We start from the raw sequence: 23453 nt of genomic DNA, 5'->3' as shown, positions 1-23453 counted from the left end.
TCAATATAAATATTTAAGTCAATAGAAACTGAAATGCAAAAAGAACAAATAATGAGGGGGAAAAAAAGAACAGATCATCCAAGAGTTACCATTAATATCAAATAATCTAACATATGTGTAATGGGAATCCCAGAAGGAGAAAAGAGTATGGATAGGACAGAAGAAATATTTGAAGAAAGAATAACCAAGAATTTTTCAAGTTTCATGACAGGCACAAATACACAGGGCCAAGAAACTCAGGATAAAAACAAAGCAAAAAAAAAAAAAAAAAAAAAGTCATTTCATCTTTAAGCTCCTAAAAACAAGAGATAACCTTAAGGGTAACCAGAGGGTCAAACACATTACATGCAGATGAAGAAAACCAGAATTCTGGCTTGCATGGTTTCTGACAAGAAGAATAACTTACACCGTTGAAGAAAAACAACAAGAAACAACTCCAAATACAATATCCAGCAAATATGCATTTTAAAATTGAAGAAATACTTTCCCAAAGAAATAAAAGTACTGCCAGCTAACCAGCAGTACAAAAATGTTAAAGGAAGTTCTTTAAGCAATAGGAATATGCCACCAGACAGAAACGCAAATCTATACAAAAAAATAAAATGCCAAAATGCAATAATTGAAGGGAAAATGTTAAAATTTTTAAAAATTTCTCTGAAAGGTAATGATTAAAGCAAAATTAGTAGCACATGACATGGCTGACTATATGTGAAATATATGAGAACTATAGCACAAAGAAAGGGGGAAGAACTGGGAATATACTGTTGAAAGGTCCTTATTACGTGTGAAAGGTACAATATTATTTGAAGACAAGCTCTGATTAGATGTATATTGAAAAACCTAGAGAAACTAGTAAAAAAGAAAAAAAATGAATGGAGTATAAATAAAGACAATTGTGGAGATAAAACGTAATTATAATAAATGCCCAAAATCCAAGAGAAAGTAGAAAAAAGAAGAAAAAAAATACAGATAATGGAACAAAGAGAGGATAGGCAGCAAGCTGACAGATATTAATCCAAACTGAACCATCAAACATGTACTACACATGACAGCTAAAAGAGACCGAGACTGCATTTTTATAGCTTTATTGGGGTGTCCACATCATAAAATTCACCTAAAGTGTACCTATACTTCAGTGGTTTTAATATATTCACAGAGTTGTATGATCATTTGTCAGACTGGATTTTTAAAAATACATACCTATATGAAGTTCATCAGAATGTAATAAACAGGTTGGAATTTAAAGGATGGAAAAGATATATTAAGGCAAATGCTAAACAACAAACAGCTTAAATAACTATGTTAAGATGAACAGACTAAATCAAAATGCATCATGAAGGATAAAAAGGATCAGTATATAGTAAGATTCATTTTACCACAAAAGAAATAACAAATACAAATTATACATTTGTATGTCCCTCTAAAAGAGGCTCAGAATATTTTAAGCCAAAAAAATTATTATTCTGAGGAGAAATAAACAAATTCATAATCACAACAGAAAATATCTACTAGTTAGTATTTCAAAGATAAGGTGACACACACAAAAACTAGGAAGGATATAGAAAATACAAAAAATACATTAAATATATTTAAGATACATTAAATAATTAAGAAGTTTGATCTAATATAAGACTCTACAGACCACATTCTGTGACCACAAAGCAAGTTAGTTAACATAATGACATAAACTACTAATGAAGTGAACCAGAAATCTATACTTCTGGAAATAAAAGAAAACATAATAGGAGTACAAAGAAAGGGGAAAAAGATGAAACCCAAGCAACATATAATAAAAGAATATAAGGAATAGAACTAAATTATACAGAAAACAATGGTATTAACGTGGAGGACCAACAAAAACTAAAAACCCAGTCTTTAGAAATATATATTTTTTTAAGATTTTATTTATTTATTCAAGAGAGACACAGAGAGAGGCAGAGACACAGGCAGAGGGAGAAGCAGGCTTCATGCAGGGAGCCAGATGTGGGACTCGATCCTGGGACTCCAGGATCATGCCCTGGGCCGAAGGCAGGCTCTAAATAGCTGAGCCACCCGGGGTGCCCCCAGTCTTTAGAAATATTAATAAAAATGGCAAGTTTCTAAAAAAAATATGGTCAACTTCTGTGCCTTTCCAAGAAAATACACAGGCACAAATAAACACTATTAGAAATGAAAAAAGAGACAAATATTGATCAGTAGAAAGAAAGGATATTTCTTTAAAAACTACTCTGAACAACTCTAAGTGATAAATTTGAAAATTTAGATGAAATAGAAGGGAAACATTAACTTACCAAACCAGACTCAAGAAAAAAAAAACAGAAAACCTGAAAAGACTTGTAACTTTTCAGTAAGTAGGATTGATAGTTACTATTCACACAAAACAAAACAAAAAGAATGGATTCCAGTAAATACTGAAGTGACAAGTAATTCAAATCTTAGATAGTATTTTACAAACTATAACAAAAAAAGATAAAATACAATCCAATTAATTCCATGAGCTTTTTATAACCTTTCTATTGAAACTAGTAAAAGCCCCCCCAAAAGAAAAATTGTACATTTTAACTTAGGTACAAAAAAATCCAAAATATTAAAAACCTGAATCCAGCCATGTGAATGCGTTGTGTACATCTCTGTACCTGTATACTGACAACTGTACCTCAATATAACTAGTTTGCTTTGCAGTCCTGTGTATTTTACTTTACGCATTAAAAACCATTATTTTTGAGAAAGAGTCCAGAGGCTCCAGACTGCCAAAGGGGTTTATGGTATTAAAAAAAAAAAAAAAAAAATCTCTGTCCTGAAGAAACTCTTAGAGCTATCCACTAGGAAATATGTGCAAGAATGTTCAGAACAGCACTATCTGTAATAGCAAAAACTGGCACACAGAAAGAAGAGTGTGTGGTTCAATAAACTAAGATGTACTTCCTCGGCATTTTCTAAAAGGCACTAAAATTAAGGAACTGAAACTACATGTATCAACAAGGACAAATCTCTTAATCTGGATGCTCTGTATGGACCATCACTAGTTCGAGCACTGGCATTTAGGAAAAAGTGCCATATGCCATTCCTCTTCCAGCAAAATCCATTCAAAATCACACTTAGGTACAATTCAAAGTACAAATTCTTCAAGCTTTTCCCTAAACTATCTAGTTGGAATTTATTTTCCCCTCCTATTTTCCATAGCAATTTCTATTGAACTCTTTAATTACCAAATTTCTAAATTATACATTGTCCAATTTTATTGAGATATAATTGATATATATAGTGCTGTGTAAGTCTAAGGTATACAGAATAATGACTTGATTTACATATAGTGTGAAATGATTATTTAACAACCATCATGTAATATAGTGAATTATAATAAATGTATTTTGTGCATGCCTGATTTCCCATGTGCTAAGTTTTCTAATGGCTGGACGGTGCTTTGTATTCAAAAGTTCTCAAAACGATGTTTGTGAATTTGATTCGTTCACCACTTTGAAATAAAACCTAGGGGTGCCTGGGTGGCTCCGTCATTTAAGCATTTGCCTTCTGCTCAGGTCATGACCCCCGGGTCCTGGGATTGAGCCTGCCTTGGGCTCCCTGCTTGGAGGGAGGCCTGCTTCTCCCCTTTCCCTCTCCCCCTGCTTGTGTGCTCTCATGATCTCTCTCTCTCAAATTAGATAAAGTCTTTAAAAAAAAAAAGAACGATAAAAACCCTGAATATAGGCTTAAAGGCTGTATTGCATCTTTAATGTGTGTACAAGGAGATAAAAATCTTTTATGAAATAAAACTTCCCAATACAAAAGCTAGATTTCTTTTTTTTTTTTTTTTCAGATTTTATTCATTTATTCATGAGAGACACAGAGAGGCAGAGACCCAGGCAGAGGGAGAAGCAGGCGCCATGCAGGAAGCCCAATGTGGGAATCGACCCCAGGACCCCGGGATCATGCCATAAGCCAAAGGCAGACAGATGCTCAACCACTGAGCCATCCAGGCGTCCCAGAAGCTAGATTTCTACTTTTCAAAATTTTACTGTTATTTTTAATTATAATGAAAAATACAAGAAAATAACTTTGAACAGTGTAAAACAAGGTATATTGTTTAACCTAAAGGATTTACAGATTCATGTGACCATATTCAAGTTCAGACAATTTTACCTACAGGTATACAGAATGATACGTGAGTTAACTATGCCCCCTACTGACTAAGTACTTAGAAAACCAACTAACATTACAGAGAATACAGAAAGAATATGGTCCACACAAATGTACCACATAAAAATTAAATGTACTTTATAATGCAAGTGAGTTCCATTAAAAGAATTTTGTAGATCTTAAATCAAGTATATTTAAGATAGAATTTATTACAGAAAGGGGAGACTTGAGAAAAAGAAGTATAATTTTGGAATTAACTGCTCAGAATCACCATATTACACATACGGAAGCATCATTCACATTATATTCTACGCCAATTATTCTCAACCAGGGGCAATTATGTCCCCTAAGGACATTTGGCAATGTGTGGAGATGCTTTTGGTCATCACAACCTGGGGTGGGGAGTACAGTGAAATTGGATCTAGTGGGTAGAGGACAGCAATACTGGTAAACATCCTACAATGCATAGGCCAGTCCCCCAAATAAAGAATTACCTGGTTCAAAATCTTAAGAATCAAGGTTGAGAAATTTTGCTCTACATGAATATTTCCTCTCAACTTGTGCAATAAGGCAACAAGTTAAATACAGTTTTATGACTTGCTTAAACTTTGCCGATTGGGTCAAAGAAAACATTAAAATCTCTGATATCAAAGACTACAATTTTTAGCCCTTTTCATTTGGGCTAGGAAATTATAGTCTAGACAGTTTCATATATCCATCTTTTATATCTATTCTACATCTATTCTAGAGATGATATAACCTGTGCATAAATTTTGACCTGTTCATGACTTTTTTTTTTTAAGAGGGGGGGGAGGAGAGAGAGAGAGAGAGAGAGAGAGAGAGAGAGAATCTTAAGGCAGCTCCACACCTGTACTCCTAAGGTCATGACCTGAGCCAAAATCAAGAGTCCAAAGTTTAACCAATGGAGCTACTCAGGTGCCCCACGCTAATGGCCATTTTTTAAAGGTACTCGGCTTTCCCATCATACCTGTGTTTCCATTTCCATCATCCTTTGTTTAATTTCTCTTATTTCTGCCTGAGTTTCAGCTTCTCTAAGTCGAATGGTCATCAGTTCATCCTGTAACTCATTTACAGCATTTTTCTTAGGTGGGTCTTTCCACCTCCCAGTAGTACGAGCTAAGTGGCGCTAAAAGACAGAAAAAATTATATTGCAACAAATATTCCCAGTATCAAAATAAGAGCTAACTTTCCTGGAACTTATTTCATGTCCAGTACTATATTGAGCACTATATATACATTATTTTATTTAATCCCCAGCAAATTTTAATAGTTATGTACTATTATCTTCATTATACAGGTCAGAAAATGGAAATGGTGATTAAGTAACTTCAGAAAGGTCAATATAGCCAGTAAATGGCAGACCTGAAATACAAGCTCAGATATAGTTCAAATCTGTTTATACTGTGGATCATTGTATAGAACACAATTTTCACCCTAAATTTATTATGACAGATTTCCAAATTTTTAATGAAATCCCAAGAAAAGAAAAAACGGGGCCATTCATCAATTAAGGAATATTAGAAATGTTCTCAAAGTATCTATGGTGAAGCATCGGTTTTGTTTTTAATTTACAGTTTATTGCTGCCTGATACTTCTGGAAAAAAAAGAAAAATGTTGTGGCAATATCAAGGACTAATTTCAATCTTTGCTAGAGGTAACCCTACCCCAAATTCAAACCAAAGTCACTAATCTGAAATGATATGTAGTGTTTTTTATTTTCCTCTCCTGCTTCTAGATTCTGTTTTTTGGTTCCTTATCAGCACTTTTCCTCATATGTGAAAAAAATCTGGGCATATAAATGCCTGATTTTGTGAAACAACCAATTTTCAAAACAGTTTACAAATGTATAGACAAATTTATATTGGTGTCATCCTGCTGTTTCATACTGACCAATGGATTTAATATCAACAGAAAAATGTCCTAGATAAAGGAAAATTTTCTTTTCTCTTCATTAGAAGAAGTTACATAAATCACAATGGTACAATAACAACAACTTGACTTGATCTCTATTTTATCTTTTTAATTATATGAATTAAAAAGGAAGAAACAGCTTAAAGGTTCTTTCAATTTATAAATGCCTTCATATTTTTGCATTTAAAGAGTCTCACTTCAAACTCAAATCCTAATGATGATCATCAGCACTTCAAACTCATACAAATTAAACATTTAGGCTTCACCTGCTTTTTAAAAAGCATGCAAAGTATACTGATATACCTGCCAGTGTTCCTCTAAATCCTTGACCTGTTGTCTCAGTTCTTTCAATCCCATAATAGCTTCTGCTTCTCTCAGTTTCACAGCAATGAGCTCCTCCTGAAGCCTTGCAATGTTATTCTCATCAGGAAAAGAGTTGTTTCTCTAAAGCAAGAGAAAATTTGGGATTTTTAAATTTAAAGAATGAAATAAAACATATGCTGTAAGAACTATTTTGTCCCATACATAATTATATTTAATTTTATACAGTTTTACTAAAATATAAATCACAAACAATAAAACTTACCCTTTTAACGTACACTAGTCAGTGGATTTAAGAGTATTCACAGAATTGTACAACCATCATCATGATCTAATTTCAGGACATTTTAATCACCCCACAATGAAACCCTATACCCATTAGCAGTCCCTCCACATTTCCCCTCCCTCAGCCCCTGACATCCACTAGACTACTTTCTGTCTCTGTGGATTTGTCTATTCTGAACATTTCATAACAATGGAATCACATGATATCTGACCTTTTATGATTAGCTTCTTTCACTTATCATGTTTCAAGGTTCATCCCTTTCTTTGACAAATAATATTCCATTGTGTGTGTATGCTACATTAAAATGTTTTTAACATGGCAATAAGCTTACTAACATCCGATTAGGACTCCAAACAAAGCATGAACATCACTTATATTTTAAAGACTTATAGAAAAGAATAGTCCAAAATCTATTTGTAAAATAGATTGTGTACAATATAAAATACAAAACGTATTTTCTCAGCATGTCACTTTGGAAAGGAGTATAAAATCGTTGAACATTAGTTATTATTTATATCAAGATTAAGAAATTAATACTAATGTGATCTACATATTTGCTTAAAGAGTACAAGATCTAGACTAATCTCTTACTCCACTGAAAGACCCAGCCTAGATACAGGGTAGCCCCTATTACACTGCTCTGGGCTATGACCAACAGATCCTAAATTAGGCCACAGTAAAAGCTCCTTGGGTAAAGTGGGGTACTACTGAGATTTCAAGCACTGAGTCTATAAAATTTTATAACTTTAAAATATTTCACAGTAGGACATGAAGATTTTAGCTCCTAGAGATAATGAATAAAGTTATTCTTGCCAATTACACATTTTTACGGTGGACTATAAATACTTTCTTGATTGAATACCAGAAATTTACTGTATATGCATAAAAAGAATCCTGCAAGAAGAAATTAACCATAGGAAGCACTAAGACTTCTAATTTCCTCTCTATAATATGAATACCAACAGACCTATTTAAGAACTCCATTTCTAAGTTGGATCCAACGACATTTCTTTCTGCCACATATTCAAAACTAACAAATTGAGATTCTTATCTACATTATGGTACGCAGAGTACTCCTAACTTAGAAACCAAATATTCTCTTATGCATTTTTTATAACTCCCTTGCTGCCTTTTTCTCAATAGGAAAATAAATTCTCTAAAAATAATATAAAAATAGCAAGCAGATCTCTAGCAAAATTATTCCACTACTTTTTTTTTTTTAAGATTTTATTTATGAGAGACACAGAGAGAGAGAGGCAGAGACACAGGCAGAGGGAGAAGCAGGCTCCTTGTGGGGAACCTGATGTGGGACTCGACCCCAGGATCCAGGATCACAACCTGAGCCGATGGTTCAACCATTGAACCATCCAGGCGCCCCAATTATTCCACTACTGATGGTTGTTACACCTTGCTTTATTTCATTAAGAAACAGGAACAACTTGAGGCTGTCATGTTCATTATTTATAAGTCTTTGATTTGATAGCTAGATACTACCTGGTAAAAAGAACAAAGAGCCTAAGCCACCAATGATTTTATAGAGGACAAAAAGAGATTCAGGGTTTGTGATCTAGAACACAGACTCTCAAGTCTGAAAACTATGAGAAACCTAAAAACATTTCTATTTCTATTACTTATCTAATCCTTAAAGTTCTTTAGTAACCTTGAAAAGAAGTAAATTAGCTTCTGTAAGTACACTTTAGGCTAAGATCTTCCCATATGTCCTGAGGTGGCTTATAGTAGCTTGGAAATTTTTAACAGTAACACTCGGATGAAATTTTTTTGAAATGTTTATGTATTACTCATATCCTATCTCTTACAGATAAAGATATACTATTTGAAGACAACCATTAATATGTATCCCCTAAGTTTCATTTAAATGTTAAATCATCTCAAAATTACCGTGGTTGCTTTCCTCTAAAAGTGTTCCAATTTTTTTTTTAAACCCTTAAAAAAGGGGCTTTGAGTAGTATGGCAACAACAAAGAGTAAGTGAGAAGCTTATTTTCTTTCTCCTTTTCTCTTATGGTAACTAATGTGTAAGGTTTCCAATGTAGAAAAACACCAAGTCCAATTTAACTGTTCAATAAGTACATCTATCACATGTCTCCTCTAATTTGGGAATGACAGTATTTATATTGTTCTCACCTTCTCTATATCCAGGACTTTATCCTGCATCTCCTTTAGTGCACACTGAGACTCAGCTTCACTCAGACGGGCTTGGACCAATTCCTTCTCTAGTTGCAGCACAAAATCTTCATTGTAGTTGGAATTGCATTTATGCTACAAATTATAGGCATATAATGAAATTCCGTAAAGTATGAACATGTACATACAATAAAAATAAATGCAATTACACAATACAGTTACTAAGAGCAATCAAATGTAAAAGTCTGATCTCCCCATTACTTCTGGTTTATCTACTCCAAATAACTTTCCAATGAATAAAAAAGTCCAGTCATGGTATCTATGGATAAAACACATTACTCTTTACTGGTAAACAGTTATTGTACTAATCAAATCCAATTCATGAAAGATAAATATCTCCTTTTATCTGTCCATCCATCCAGATACTAAGAACTTGTTCTGACTCTACAGACATGCCCTGTATGAGAGTGTAGCCATTAGCCATATATGGCTACCCAGCACTTGAAATGTTGCTAGTCCAAATAAGAAAGGATGTAAGTGTAAATACAAACTGAATTTTGAAGACTTATTATGAAATAAAAGCACAAAATATCTCATTAATAATTTTTATATTGATGACAGGATGAAATAATATTTTACACACATTGAGTTTAAGAATATTAATTTCATCTATAATTATGACTCCTTTTAATAAGGCACTTTAAAATGCATATGTGGCTCACATTCTATTGCTACAGGACAATACTCTTATACACTACACAGGTACACATTTACTGAAAATTCTATTTTAAAGTAATTCTTTTTTTAAATAAAAATAAGGCATTCATAAATGACATGAACCATCCTAAATCCCAACAGAATAAAAATGTATTTGCTCTTAGAAATGTAGAGCTCTTTAAGGATATGCATGAAAATCACTGCTGGAAACTGAGAAAAAGAAGATGCTGAACAAAGAAATTAACCACAGAAGCACAAAACCTTTCCATCTCCTTTCCTGCTCTTTAATGTGAATGCAGCCACTTAAGAAATCCCTTTTTAAGCCAGTTTCTATAAAAAGCTGTTCTAAGAAAGCAAAAAGATATCTAATTCACCATTATATAAGACTTCTTAAAAGAAACTATCATTTCACATTTAAATCACATAGTAAAGAAACAACTCAAAATTCCAAAATAGTCACAGAGAATCATCTCCTGATAAATTAGCTTGAATAAAGAATAGTTCCTTCTTCAATTAATAGTTTACTCTTTAATACATTAGGAATAAGACCGATGTCAAATTAAAACTTTATTTAAAAACTATTAAATGTTTAATTAAGACATAATACTCCCTTACCCCAGTTACTCAAAAAGATGGTTTTTTAAATGAATAGTTGACTTATTAAACAAAGGAGGGCTTTTTAATTCAATGTATTACACATTATTTTTCCTAGTAATTTTCTGGTACGATTAAAACAGTATTCTATTTTTTTTTAAACAGTATTTCTATACAAGGAGTATATGTGCAACAAGTATATCTCTTTAGTAAATACTTACCTTACTAAATAGGGAAAAGGGACTCTTTTGGAATAACCACATCCAAAATGCAGGTGCCACAAATTTTGTTTAATGGGACTGTGGTTATTCCATGAGTAATACTAGAATTTCTTGCCCTAATCTAAAGCCCTGACAACTGTAGTTCAGGTGTGTTTGCCAAGATTCTATATTAGGAGATCCCCAGGAAAACATCAAGCCCTGATGGCCCAAAAGAGAATGGAGTCACTGATCTGGTGTAAACCAACTGATATACCCAAGCACAAAAAGACCCTTGTACTAAATTGGGAACACGTTTTTATCAATAAAATTTTAAAAACTTCTAATTGACTTCTATTGTTCAAGGTACAAATTATAAATTCCACAGTTTATATGTTACTTCTTCCTTCATACTTCGCATTGAGTTGAGGGTTGTTCCTCAATCCACTGTAAACTAGCTTTAGTTCTTATCCCGTATTGAAACTGATCTCATCACCAACAACATCAATATACAGTAACGATATAAAAAGTCAATGGTAAGCCCTTTTATTCAGCTTTTACTTTCACTAGACAGTATATGGAATTTAATACAACTGATCACTCTTAAAACTTTTTACTTAGATTTTGAGGTGCTACTCCTCCATAGTTCTACTATCCTATCTTCTCTGCTGCCTCTGCCAACTCTATTACTTCATATAGGTATATATGACTATATGTACATGTATATGTGTCTATCAGTCCCCAAGAGTTCAATATTGTTTTCTGTCAATCTGTTTTTTTTTTTAATTTTGTAGATTCACATAGTGGATGAACTCACCAAGGAAAATTCTGTATAACAGTTAAAAAGGGAAGGTAGAGGGAAAGAGGGACAGTAAGAGGGAGAACATACAATGATGAAATTCCAGGGACAGTATACACATAAGTACATAGAGTGCATAACACTCAAATCTGTATTATCAGCCCAGATCTTTCTACAAAGCTACAGATCCATATTCATAAGTTGTTACTAGTCTCTGCTATCTGGCTCAAAGCATCTCAAATTCACCTCACATTCAACATGTCAAAACTGAACTCCCCATCTTTTCGTCCTCAAGTATTTACTCTTCTGCTAGGGATCCAACCATGTAACAACTGACCAAGTCAAAACTTTCCCTCTTCTATTTAACCCATACTAATCACAAAACCTTAATTTTTCTTCCAGGTATCTTTTGAATTCGTCTGCTCCTCTAATCTCTACTATCCTTGTTTTTATTCATGCCCTCACCTCTTTCTCTGAACTGCTGCTATAGTCTTTTTTTTTTTTTTAATTTTTTATTTATTTATGATAGTCACAGAGAGAGAGAGAGAGGCAGAGACACAGGCGGAGGGAGAAGCAGGCTCCATGCACCGGGAGCCTGATGTGGGATTCGATCCCGGGTCTCCAGGATCGCGCCCTGGGCCAAAGGCAGGCGCCAAACCGCTGCGCCACCCAGGGATCCCTGCTGCTATAGTCTTACACAAATCCCCTCCTATTATAGCACTTACAGTGGGTATTAATATTCTGTTACATCTCATTGTAAATTATAATAAAAACAAGGCATTCTTACAATTCTACCACCTGGACTAGGTATGTGTTTTGTGATCCTACTGTTTTGAGTCTGAGGAAGTTTTGATTCTGTTTATTAATATGTTGCTGAAAATTATATAAACATTAACACACTTTAATAAAGTATTCAGAATGAGTCTAACTCTACTAAGTCAGTTTCACCCAATTATCAGTTTTCTAAATGGCAATTAGCCTTGTCCAATTATATTCATATGCATTTTTACTGAACAAAAAGTACTTCCATTGGAATCAGTTAATATTCATATAGGTTCAATAAACAGAGATTCTACATTTAGACTTAGGGAGTTAGAAAAGGTTCTAGCGGGCAGCCCGGTGGCTCAGCGGTTTAGCACTGCCTTCGGCCCAGGGCATGATCCTGGGGATCCGGGATCGAGTCCCACGTTGGGCTCCCTGCACGGAGCCTGCTTCTCCCTCTGCCTGTGTCTCTGCCTCTCTCTTTCTCTCTCTCTGTGTGTCTCTCATTAATAAATAAATTTTAAAAAAATAAGAAAAAAGAAAAGGTTCTAGCATTTGTTTGGTTGTCTGAAACATGGAACAAAATGTGGCCCACAGTGAGTGTACTGGAAATGCCAGATATGCCTTGGTTTAATGTAGAACGGAAAAGTGATGACAAAGAAATTCAGGGAAGATGTAGACAGATCTCTTTGAATGGGCTAAAAAACATGAAGACATTTCTTTGTACCCCATGGAAATGCTCACCAAAGGGTGACCTCAGCAAAGGATTTTAAAAATCAACTGGATAGGATGACCCACTTTGTGGATATCAGTCAGCTTTTTTCCTCAGTCACTGATCACTGTCCAATAGACTCATGAATGAAGCAGCCATGGTGGGAGGGATGGAGGTTATGCATGGACTCAGCAACCTAGACTTCCATTCACCAAAGTTTTGGCCACTGCTGAGAGCCCAATGTGCCAGCAGCAAAGGCATCTTCAACCCTGAGCCCCTGATATGACACCATTCCCTGGGATGACTAGTCAGCTATTTGGTGGCAGGTTGCTTACACTGGACTGCTTTTATCATGGAAGGGCAGCACTTTGTTCTTACTGGAACAGATATTTAGTCTAGATACAGATTTGTCCTCCCTGCACATAAATGGTTTTGTCAAAACTACTATCTATGGACTTACAGAATGCCTTATCCATTATCATGGTATTCCACAAAGCATTGCTTCTGATCAAGAAGTTCACCTAATATCAAAGAAGTGCATCAGTGGGCCCATGCTCATGGAATTCACTAGTTTTGCCATGTTTCCTAACATTCTGAAGCAGCTAGCTTGATACAATGGTGGAATGACCTTTTGAAGACCAAATTACAGTGCTAGCAAAATGGCAGTATCTTGGGCTGGGGCAAGATTCTCCAGAATGATGAATGTGCTCTGAATCAGTGTCCAATATATGGTGCCTTTTCTCCCACAATCAGAATTCACAAACTCAGGAATTAAGAGGTGGAAATGAAGAATATGTGTGGAACACAGAAGATCCTTTAGTGTCTCTTAGCATTATCATGCTCTGTGATTAAGGTCAATGAAACATTAGGAAGGATTAATAATGGCCCAGACCCTTCAGGAATGAAGGTCTGGATTACCTCCCCAAAGAATCATGATCAGCTGATGTGCTTGTTGAAAGCAAAAGGAATAGAGTGGATAGTGGAAGATGGTAGTTATAGAAGCTATGAGTGTATGACAGAAACGAGGACTGTAATTGTCATGAGTATTTCCTTCTAATTTTGCTATGAATATGTGTTTTCTTTCATTTCCTTATATAAAATGTCTTGACTTTATATCCAAGTATTTATTGTTAGTTTTACATCATAGTATTTAAGTTATAGGATATCAAGAAAACATCACTGAAAGACTAACTTCTCTTCTGGGGAAGGCATTAGTGCATTTTCAGTTGTGCACAGGCTAATCATATCATGCTAGTCCAAATTATGACTTTGTTGTTGTCTTTATGTGGAGACTAAGTAGGTTTATATGGAGATGCACATGGTTGCCAAGTTGACAAGAGTTGGACTTAATGATGGTTAATTTTGTGTGTCAACTTAAATTTGGGCCCCCAGTGGGCCCAGACTAAACATTATTTCTGGGTGTGTCTAGGGTGTTTCCAGATGATTCAATAGATTGCCCTCTCAATGTGGGTGGGCATCATCCAATCTATAGAAGGTCTGAATAGAACAATAAGTGGAGGAAGGGAGGATTCATGCCCTGCCTGCTTGCCAGCTTGATCTGGCATATGGGTCTTCCCCTACCCTTGGACTGGAATTTATACTATCAGCTTCCCTGGTTCTTCGGCCTTTGAACTTTTACTCTCAAAACTGTGTATGTGTGTGTGTGTGTGTGTGTGTGTGTGTGTCTACCCTACTGACTCTGTGTCTCTGAAGAACTCTGACTAATGTATGATAAATTTTACAAATAAGAATTAAACTCACTGATTGGAATTTGATCCATTTCAAATTTGACCCATTAGAGCTTCTGCAATTGAATACTTTTTTGGTCATAATTTCCACCATTTCCAATTTCTTTCATTCAAATTATTTTTTCTTGGTTCAAATTTTTGCTGCTCTACATGCAGTCAGGAAAGTGATACTTCTGTCAATATTCAGCCTATTAAAAATTCTGCCTTGTCAATTTTAGCCCTAAGTTTTGGTTTTTATTACTAGCAGCCTATGACATTCACCAAGCAAGTTGGTAAATAATGGAATAATGTTGTTTTTTTTTAACTAATTATCTGGAAAAATGTTAATACTAATCCTAATAATAAGTACACCATTTATTTAACACTCACTATGCGCCAGGCATTACCCAAGAGAACCAACTCCCTTAAGTCTCAACAACCTTCAACTATACACAGGACAAACTATACCACAAAGAATTTAAGTAACTTGTCTTAAGTACACACAACCAGCGAGTGGAAGAATTGGCACCAATGTGGCAATGTTAAAATACGCTGCTGTGGAATGTAAACTACCTGTTTCAAGGGGTTTGTTTTGTTTTTAATTTTACACAGGAAAAAAGAAAGTGTTATTTACAAAACGGTGGTTTTTTTTGTTTGTTTTTGTGAAGCCTTTTAACTCACTCACAGTAGAAATAGAGATGTCAGGAAAGGTGACTGGTACCACAAAGCCTGAAAAAAAAAATGCAGCACATGTGGACAACTGCTGGTTCCTTACCAGGAGGAAGTGCCATAAGGGGCAGAGGCTGTGAAACAGGTGAACACTGAGGAACAAAAAATCCCTAGTTCCATGTCTATTTAGGAGAACTTAACATGGCTCATCTACCTCTTTTTATAGTTTTTCCAGACCAAACAGACAAAAAACCAAAATCCTGAAACCAACAACATTACAGCAAAACCTTAAATACAAACCAAAACAAAAACTAGGCTTCTATGAGGTCGACTGGAGTTCAGAATGATAAACTTTTGAGAGGAAGAAAGAAAACCATCAAAGCCAAGAAAAGCTCAGAGATTTAAAAGCAGCTATCTAGCCATGTCCAAACCTTGACCATTCCTGATGTGCTGTTTCATTTTAAGATGTTCTGTTCCACTTACTATAAAACAAGGTTTTTTTTTTAATATGAAAAATGTACTTCATATTCACATGAGTAACCTGGACAAATATATGATTTATCAAATGAAAACTGCTACAATTACAATGGCTAAGTCAGCAAGGGACAATTTATTCAAAAGTCTATAAATAATGAATGACTTCTTTACACTTAACATCAAATTCACTTTTGTCAGTGAGTCTCTTAATGCTTCTGTGATACCAGCAATCCCACTCTAAAGAAACAAATTGTCTTTAGTAGGTGAAGTCTCTGCTTTTCAATTCCATATGCTTTTTTGGTGTTACAAAAGTTACAAAGGTAGGATGAGTTACAGTAAAACCCTTAGTAACCTTTTTCTCTTGTGTCTTGGTAAAACAAAAAAAAAAAAAATAGATTTTCACATTTAATGTCTGAAGGATACATGAGTGATATAACGAAAAGCAAAAATTTGTATTTGGAGAGGTTCTTGTATTATGAAGTAAAAAAAATTCCAACTGGAAAAATGTTTGTCTACACAAATGTATCAAATATTCCCTGAATTTAATTATGTATCAAGCAACTAAGTTCAAAACCTGATAATTATGTGTCCTATTCAGGAACCCACATTTCATGGAACTCTATATTCTTTTTTATAGTATTTATCACAACTCTAACTAAATAATTAAGTGTACAATTAATTTTTAAAATATCTACCTCTATATATACAAGCAGTGCCAGGAAGTTTGGCTGATTTGCTACTGTACTGTCAGAACTAAACTGTGCTTTTCATAGTGAGCAAACAATATTTAGTGAATAAATTAGCGACTCAACTCTTGGTTCAAAAAACAATATGGGGGCCTGGGTGGCTCAGTCAGTTAAGCATTTGACTCTTGATTTTGACTCGGGTCATGATCTCAGCATCATGAGACTGAGCCCCATGCTGGGCATGCACCCTGCTTAAGATCCTCTCTCTCTTTCCCTGTCTCTCCCCCAACCCAAAAAAGAAAAGAAAAAACCAACAATATGAAAAGTACAGTACAGGGAATACAGTCAATAATAACTTTGGTGACAGTGAGCATTTCATAATGCATAGAATTTTTGAATCATTATATTGTATACCTGAAACTAATATGTCAACTATACTTTGATTAAATAACATCAATATTCCCTCTATTATATATTGTATGTTAAACATAGGTAGTGGTAACTGAATGTTGCAAAAATAACTTATAAAATCTATTTGTTTCAAAAATAAAATTTATAATAATATGGAAATATGGTACATTTCTACTGTCACATCTAAAGCACTTGAAAAATTATTACACAAGGCTAGTAGTCCAGACTAGGATTTTTTTTATCACAAAACAAAATCATAACAAAAAAATTAAGTAAAAAATTTTATCTTACAACAATAAAGAGAGAAAGAGACTCATAAATGTGAGTGGTTGCCAAAGGGGGAGGAAGAAGAGGGATGGGTGAAATAGGTAAAGGGAATTAAGCTCCCAGTTTTAAAATAAACAAGTCATGGGATGAAAAGCACAGCATAAGGAATATAGTCAATAATACTGTGATATACTTTTATTGTGATGAGCATTTTGTAATGTATAGAATTACTGAATCACTATGTTGCACACCTGAAGCTAACTTCATATATCAACTGTACTTCAATTTTTAAAAAATGTTATATGGGGCAGCCCGGGTGGCTCAGTGGTTTAGCACCACCTTCAGCCCTGGGCCTGATCCTGGAGACCCGGGATCAAGTCCCACGTCAGGCTCCCTGCATGGAGTCTGCTTCTCCCTCTGCCTGTGTCTCTGCCTCTCTCTCTGTCATGAATAAATAATTTAAAAAAAAAAAAAATGTTATGTCTTGCTCTCAGCCTCCGCATATGACCCCAAGAAGATTTCTATAATCCTCCCAATAAGCTCCAAATAGCTATTAAAAAAAAAAAATCCAAAGCATGTGGGTGGCTCAGTCAGTTAAGCATCTGCCTTCAGCATTGGTCATGATCCCAGGGTCCTGGGCTGGAGCCCCACTCTGGCTCCCTGCTCAGTGGGGAACCTGCTTCTCCCTCTCCCCCTGTGCTTGTGCTCTCTCGCTTTCTCTCAAATAAATAAAATCTTTAAAAATTATAAAAATTCAAGCAATATGGATGTACTAAAGATCTACTACACTGAATTTTTTTTGAAACTCAAATAAAATCTTTAAAAATTATAAAAATTCAAGCAATATGGATGTACTATTTAAAGATCTAATACACTGAATTTTTTTTGAAAAATTGGTATATCCTTTTAAAATGATTTGTTCCCAATATCTGAAAAATTATATACATCCTTTAAGGTCGAAGTTTGTCTCTGCATATATATATATATATATATATATATATATATATATATATATACTCAAACTGCAAGGATTTTTTTTTTTAATGCTGAAGAAAATGTTAAAAAAAAACAATTACTTCCATTAAAGTGAATGCTCATTTATCATTTAAGCTGATAAAAAAAGATGACCACATATGAATGTAAAACATTTAATTTTAGACTAATGTCAAAATTAGTTTTGGAAGAAAACTTCTTAAAAAAAGGGGGGGGGGGACTCCTGTCCACATGTATAGGCATACTGATGAGCAGTGTTAAGAGTCTGCTAAATTTGTAAAATCATTACTCTATTTGAAAAAAAGACTTATGTAAACTTACTAATAATTACAAATTAAATGCCTTTTTCTTGAAATGTCCCTGAAGTAGAGCTAGAGTGTTTAGAATGCAGGAAGAGACGTTAAACGTTAACTTCCATATTCTTAAAGTAATCCACTACGTAAGTCAGGTGTGAGGCAATTCCTAAAGCTGCTAAACACTTTTTCTAAAATAAATCATCTAGAAGATTTCATAACTTCTACTGAAAAACCGGTTGGTTTTAGTTTATTAACCTTTGTGTGTTCATTTTAGGTAAGATGAGTTTTTATTCCTCATATCAAATCCTTGGTTCTTTTTTTTTCTTTTTAGGTTTTATTTATTTATTTGAAAGAGAGAGTATAAGAGCACAAGCAGGGGGTAGGGGCAGAGAGGCGGAGAATCCTGCTGAGTAGGGTAGGTAGCTCAAGAGAGGCTCCATCCCAGACCCCGAGATCAGACCTGAGCCAAAGGCAGACGTTTAACTGACTGAGCCACCCAGGTGCCCCAAATCCTTGGTTCTTAAAAGTATTACATAATTCTTTCATGTTTTATTCTGGAATTCTAGGAAAAGGAAGGACTGTCTGAAGAAATCTTTTCTAGCCTCCCCTTAAGTACTCCCAAGTACAAAGGTCCTGAGAACTTCAAAAGGCAGTCATTTCAGCACTCAGCAGTTTTAACTGTTACAATTCTTGTTGATGCTTGATCCTAGTCAACAAACTGCTGGACAAAACTGCTTCTTCAGAATAACCTGTATGATAAGCTCTCAGGTATAGGTTAAAAAACTTAAATAGTTCAAGCAAGACTCAAAGACCATTGGTTACCAGGAAATATTGTCTAAAAATACATTTATGCCCCACCACACTCAAAAGGGTCAGAGTCAAACATGCAACTATATGAAATACCACTGGATCGGGCAGCCCCAGTGGCTCAGCGGTTTAGCGCCGCCTTCAGCCCAGGGCCTGATCCTGGAGACCCGGGACTGAGTCCCACGTCAGGCTTCCTGCATGGAGCCTGCTTCTCCTTCTGCCTGTGTCTCTGCCTCTCTCTCTTTGTGTCTCTCGTGAATAAATAAATTAATAATCTAAAAAAAAAATACCACTGGATCATTTCTATTTCTAGGGGGTTCATGGAACATGTAAAACAAATACTTAAAGGAACAGTTTAATCTTAATGTTTGGTTTTATCTTATGGCTCGTTTAATATTTCATGTAATACTACTAAATACTAAGTATTAAATTTTATTTAATGTCCTAACTAGTAAATTTGCTAATAAATTCACTTGATCATTTTTGAAAACAACAATACCAGGTTTAAGCTACTAAAAGCCAGCACAAAATGAAATCAATGATTTGTCAAAGGCAATCATTCAGTATTTGTGACTGCAGAAATGCTTAACAGGGGCACCTGGGTGGCTCAGTCGGTTGAGCATCCAACTCTTGGTTTTGGTTCAGGTCATGATCTTGGGGGGGTGATATCAAGCCCCACACTGACTTTTACCTCAATGCAGAGTCTGCTTGAGATTCTCTTCCCTTCTTCTCCCTGCCCCTCTGTTCCTTGCCCAACTTGGGCACATGTGCTCTCTCTAAAACAAATAATCTTTAAAGAAAATAAAGAAATGCTTTTCAAAGAACATCAAGGATCAAAACTAAGTAAAAATAAAATTTACCTTTTAAAAACTGCTGCTCAAAAGTTAAATTTATTACTGTGAAATAAGTATGGCATATCATTATAACAACAATATTAAAAATCATTAAAAAGTACATAAAACATTAAACAAACTAAAGTCCATGAATCTGGAGTGATATGAGTACATAATAAGTGAGTATAAAAGATTAAGGAGGAGGGTAGCCCCGGTGGTGCAGTGGTTTGGTGCCACTTGCAGCCCAGGGTGTGATCCTGGGGACCCAGGATCGAGTCCCACATCTGGCTCCCTGCATGGAGCCTGCTTCTCCCTCTGCCTGTGTCTCTGCTTCTCTCTCTGTGTGTGTGTGTGTGTGTGTGTGTGTCTATGAATAAATAAATAAAATCTTTTAAAAAAAGAAAGATTAAGGAGAAAAAAAAAGAAAGACTTTATAAAGGAACATTAGCTAATATGTGTAGAAAAAAATGAGAAAAATACGAAAATCACCATTTTGGTAACCTAGTTAGTGGATACTAAAACCATCAGGTAAAAGGTGAATAGAGGACAAGATATTTATGTGGCACAAAAGTATTTCCCAATAGATTACTTAATAGTCGCAAAGAAGAAATCTTATTTTTACAAGGCAGAGAGTCTGTGGTAAACTCAACACGATACTCAAACTCAGTATCATTACAGTGAGAACAACTTATGTTATGTGCTTCCTGATTTAAAGCAAAATGAAATTCACAACATTATTGATCATTTAGGTGTTAATAGTTTTTAACTGACTCTAATTTACAGTAAATATAATACCATGAAGAACAACTCCAGAATATGAAACTTGACTCCATCTATCAGAAGTCAAAGTCATCTCTGACATTGGTTACTGTTTCTTCTTAATTAGTCAGTCTAGACAGAAGTTTATCAACTTTATTAATGATTTCCAAGAATCAGTACTTGGTTTCATGGATATTCTCCATTTTTGTTTTGTATTGTTTTCAGTATCACTGATTTCTACTTTTTTTTTTTTTTAAGATTTTATTTATTTATTCATGAGAGACACAGAGACACAGGCAGAGGGAGAAGCAGGCTCCATGCAGAAAGCCCGATCCGGACTCTGGGATCACACTCTGAGCTGAAGGCAGACACCCAACCACTGAGCCACCCAGGCATCCCTACTCTTTTTATTTCTTATTCCTTTTACCTGCTTTCGTTTGAATTTCCTCTCGTACATCTAGTTTCTTAACCTTAGAATATTAGTTTGAGACTTATTTCCTTTCCTAATAGAAGCATTTAATGCTATAAATTTTCCACTACATACTGCTTTAGGTGAATCCTACAAATTTTGATAATGCTGTGTCTTCAATTAATTCAATACATTCTAATTTCCTTTGAGAAATGTGTCTTTGACACATGGATAAAAATGCATCAATTTCTAAATATTTGGGGGATTTTCCAGATATCTATTATTAATTTCTAACTGAATGCTGTTAAAGACAATACTTTTTATGATTTCAATTATTTTAAATTTGTTAACATTTATTTTATAGCCCAGAATATGATCTATCTTTGTAAATGTTCTATGTGCACTTGAAAACAGTATGTATTCTGCTGTTATGTTATGCCAAACAGGTCAAGTTGGCATAGTTGCAAGTTGTTGCACAGGTCTTCTGCATCCATACTGATTTTCCAACCACTTGTTTCATCCATTACTGAGACAGGGATATACTGAAGATGATAACCATAACCGTAACTGTGGATTTGTCCATTTCACCTTCCAGATCTACCAGTTCAGCTTCACATGCCTCTATTGCTAGGAGCACACATTAGGATACATATATTCCTAAATACATACAATCCTAAATAAGATTATGTCTTCTTTGTGAATTGACTCTTGAAATGTCTCTCTTTATCAAGGAACTATTCCTTGTTCTGAAGTCTACGAGGGCACCTGGGTGGCTCAGTAGTTGAATATCTGCCTTTGGTTCAGGTCGTGATCCTGGGGTCCTGGGATCAAGTCCTACATCAGGCTCCCTGCAGGGAGCCTGCTTCTCCCTCTGCTTGTGTCTCTGCCTCTCGAAAGAAAGAAAAGAAAAAAAAAGAGAAAAAGGAAAAGAAAGAAATCAGTCTACTTTATGTGATATTAATACAGACACTCCAGCCTTCTGCTGTTTGCATAGTATATCTTTTTTCATCTTTTTACATTTTTTCCTAATCATAACTAGTAGTTGTAGCCAACAGTTATAGGTAGACCTCCTTGATCCTTCACTCCTGTAAATTCACTGTGAGGGAGTCACCCGCATTAGCTACTATGCTATCTAAATTTCCAATATTCATCTCAATGTGACCATAACTCTTGATTGACACATGCCCAACCCCAGCCCTGAGGAAGCTCCCGTTCTTCTCAGGCTCCCCATACAAGCAAGCTAGCTCACTTGCTTCTGGCCCTACTCTGACCTTAACCAATGGGTTCCAGCACTTCAATTTAATATATTTTCCCTTATTCCCACCTTCTACTGCAATCACAAACTAAATGTGTCATTTTCTTGAGACACATTTCTTGACTTCTGCAGACTCTTTTTCTTTAAACATTTAGGTAAAATTCAAATAACCATTTTCAAGTGAACAGTTAGGTGGCATTTAGGCCATTCAAAATGTTGTGCAACTACCAATTCTACCTAGTTCTAAGAACATTTCCATCACTTCAAGTAAAACCTCTTACAGATAAAGCAGCTTCTCATTCCTTTCCCACCCTAACCTTTTGGCAAACACAAAACTGCTGTCTCCATGGATTTATCTATTTTGGATGTTTCATATAATAGAGTCATGCAATATGTGATCTTTGTGTCTGGCTTCTTTCACTTAAGATTTTGGAAGTTCATCCATAGTAAAGTACTTTAATCCTTTTTGTGGCTGAAAAGTATTTCACTGAATGCATATACCACAATTTGTTTATCCATTCTTCCACTGATAGACTTTTGGGCTATGTCTACTTTTTTTGTAGATAATGTTGCTACAAATGTGTGTACACATACTTGAGTATCAGTTTTCCATTATTTTGGGTATATACACAGAAGTTGAATTTTAAGTCATATGGTAAGTCTGTTTAACTTTTTGAGGAACCGCTAATTTCCACCAGCAGTGTACAAGGATTCCAAGTTCTCTATCTCCTCGCCAACAATTGATTTTTTAAAATTATTATTATAGCTGTCGTAGTGTGAATTGGTACCTCGTTGCAATCTGCATTTCCCTAATGACTAATGATGTTGAGTTCTTTTCACATTCTTGTTTTCCACTTGTATATTCTCTTTGGAGAAAGGTGTAGTCAAGTCCTTTCTTCATTTAAAAATTTTTTTGAGGCACAACTGACATATATTAGTTTTGGTGTAAAATGTAAAGATTCAGTATTTGTATATATTGTGAAATGATCACCACATCAAGTGGTGGATGCTGTTAACATTTGTCACCATAAGGTCACAAATTTTTTGTAATGAGAACTTTTAAGATCTATTATCTTTTAAACATGCAACACAGGAACTATAGTCACCATGCTGTACATTAAATCCTCATGACTTATTTGTAACTAGGAATTTGTAACTTTTGACCCCTCTTCATCTGATTTCACCTCCCCCTCCCCATCTCTGGCAACCACCAAACTGTTCTCTATGAGTTTTTTTTTTTTTTTTAAGATTTCACATATAAAT

At 34.9% G+C, this 23453-nt stretch overlaps 1 protein-coding gene across 6 annotated transcripts in view; it reads right to left on the bottom strand.

Annotated features, from left to right (window-relative positions):
• Window positions 1–23453, bottom strand: part of EVI5 (ecotropic viral integration site 5) — a 195096-nt gene that overhangs the window by 72217 nt on the left and 99426 nt on the right. For all 6 annotated transcript variants that reach the window (XM_041747686.1, XM_041747683.1, XM_041747685.1 and 3 more), the window contains 3 exons: window positions 8821–8955; window positions 6373–6513; window positions 5126–5284 (listed from right to left, as the gene is read on the bottom strand). In XM_041747686.1, coding sequence (XP_041603620.1) covers window positions 5126–5284; window positions 6373–6513; window positions 8821–8955 — 435 coding nt within the window. The remainder of the gene's footprint in view (window positions 1–5125; window positions 5285–6372; window positions 6514–8820; window positions 8956–23453) is intronic.

Source organism: Vulpes lagopus, chromosome 3, assembly GCF_018345385.1.
Source record: "Vulpes lagopus strain Blue_001 chromosome 3, ASM1834538v1, whole genome shotgun sequence".
NCBI classification, from domain to species: Eukaryota; Metazoa; Chordata; class Mammalia; order Carnivora; family Canidae; genus Vulpes; species Vulpes lagopus.
Note: the sequence above shows the minus strand (reverse complement) of the source record. Positions and strands in the feature narration are given on the sequence as shown.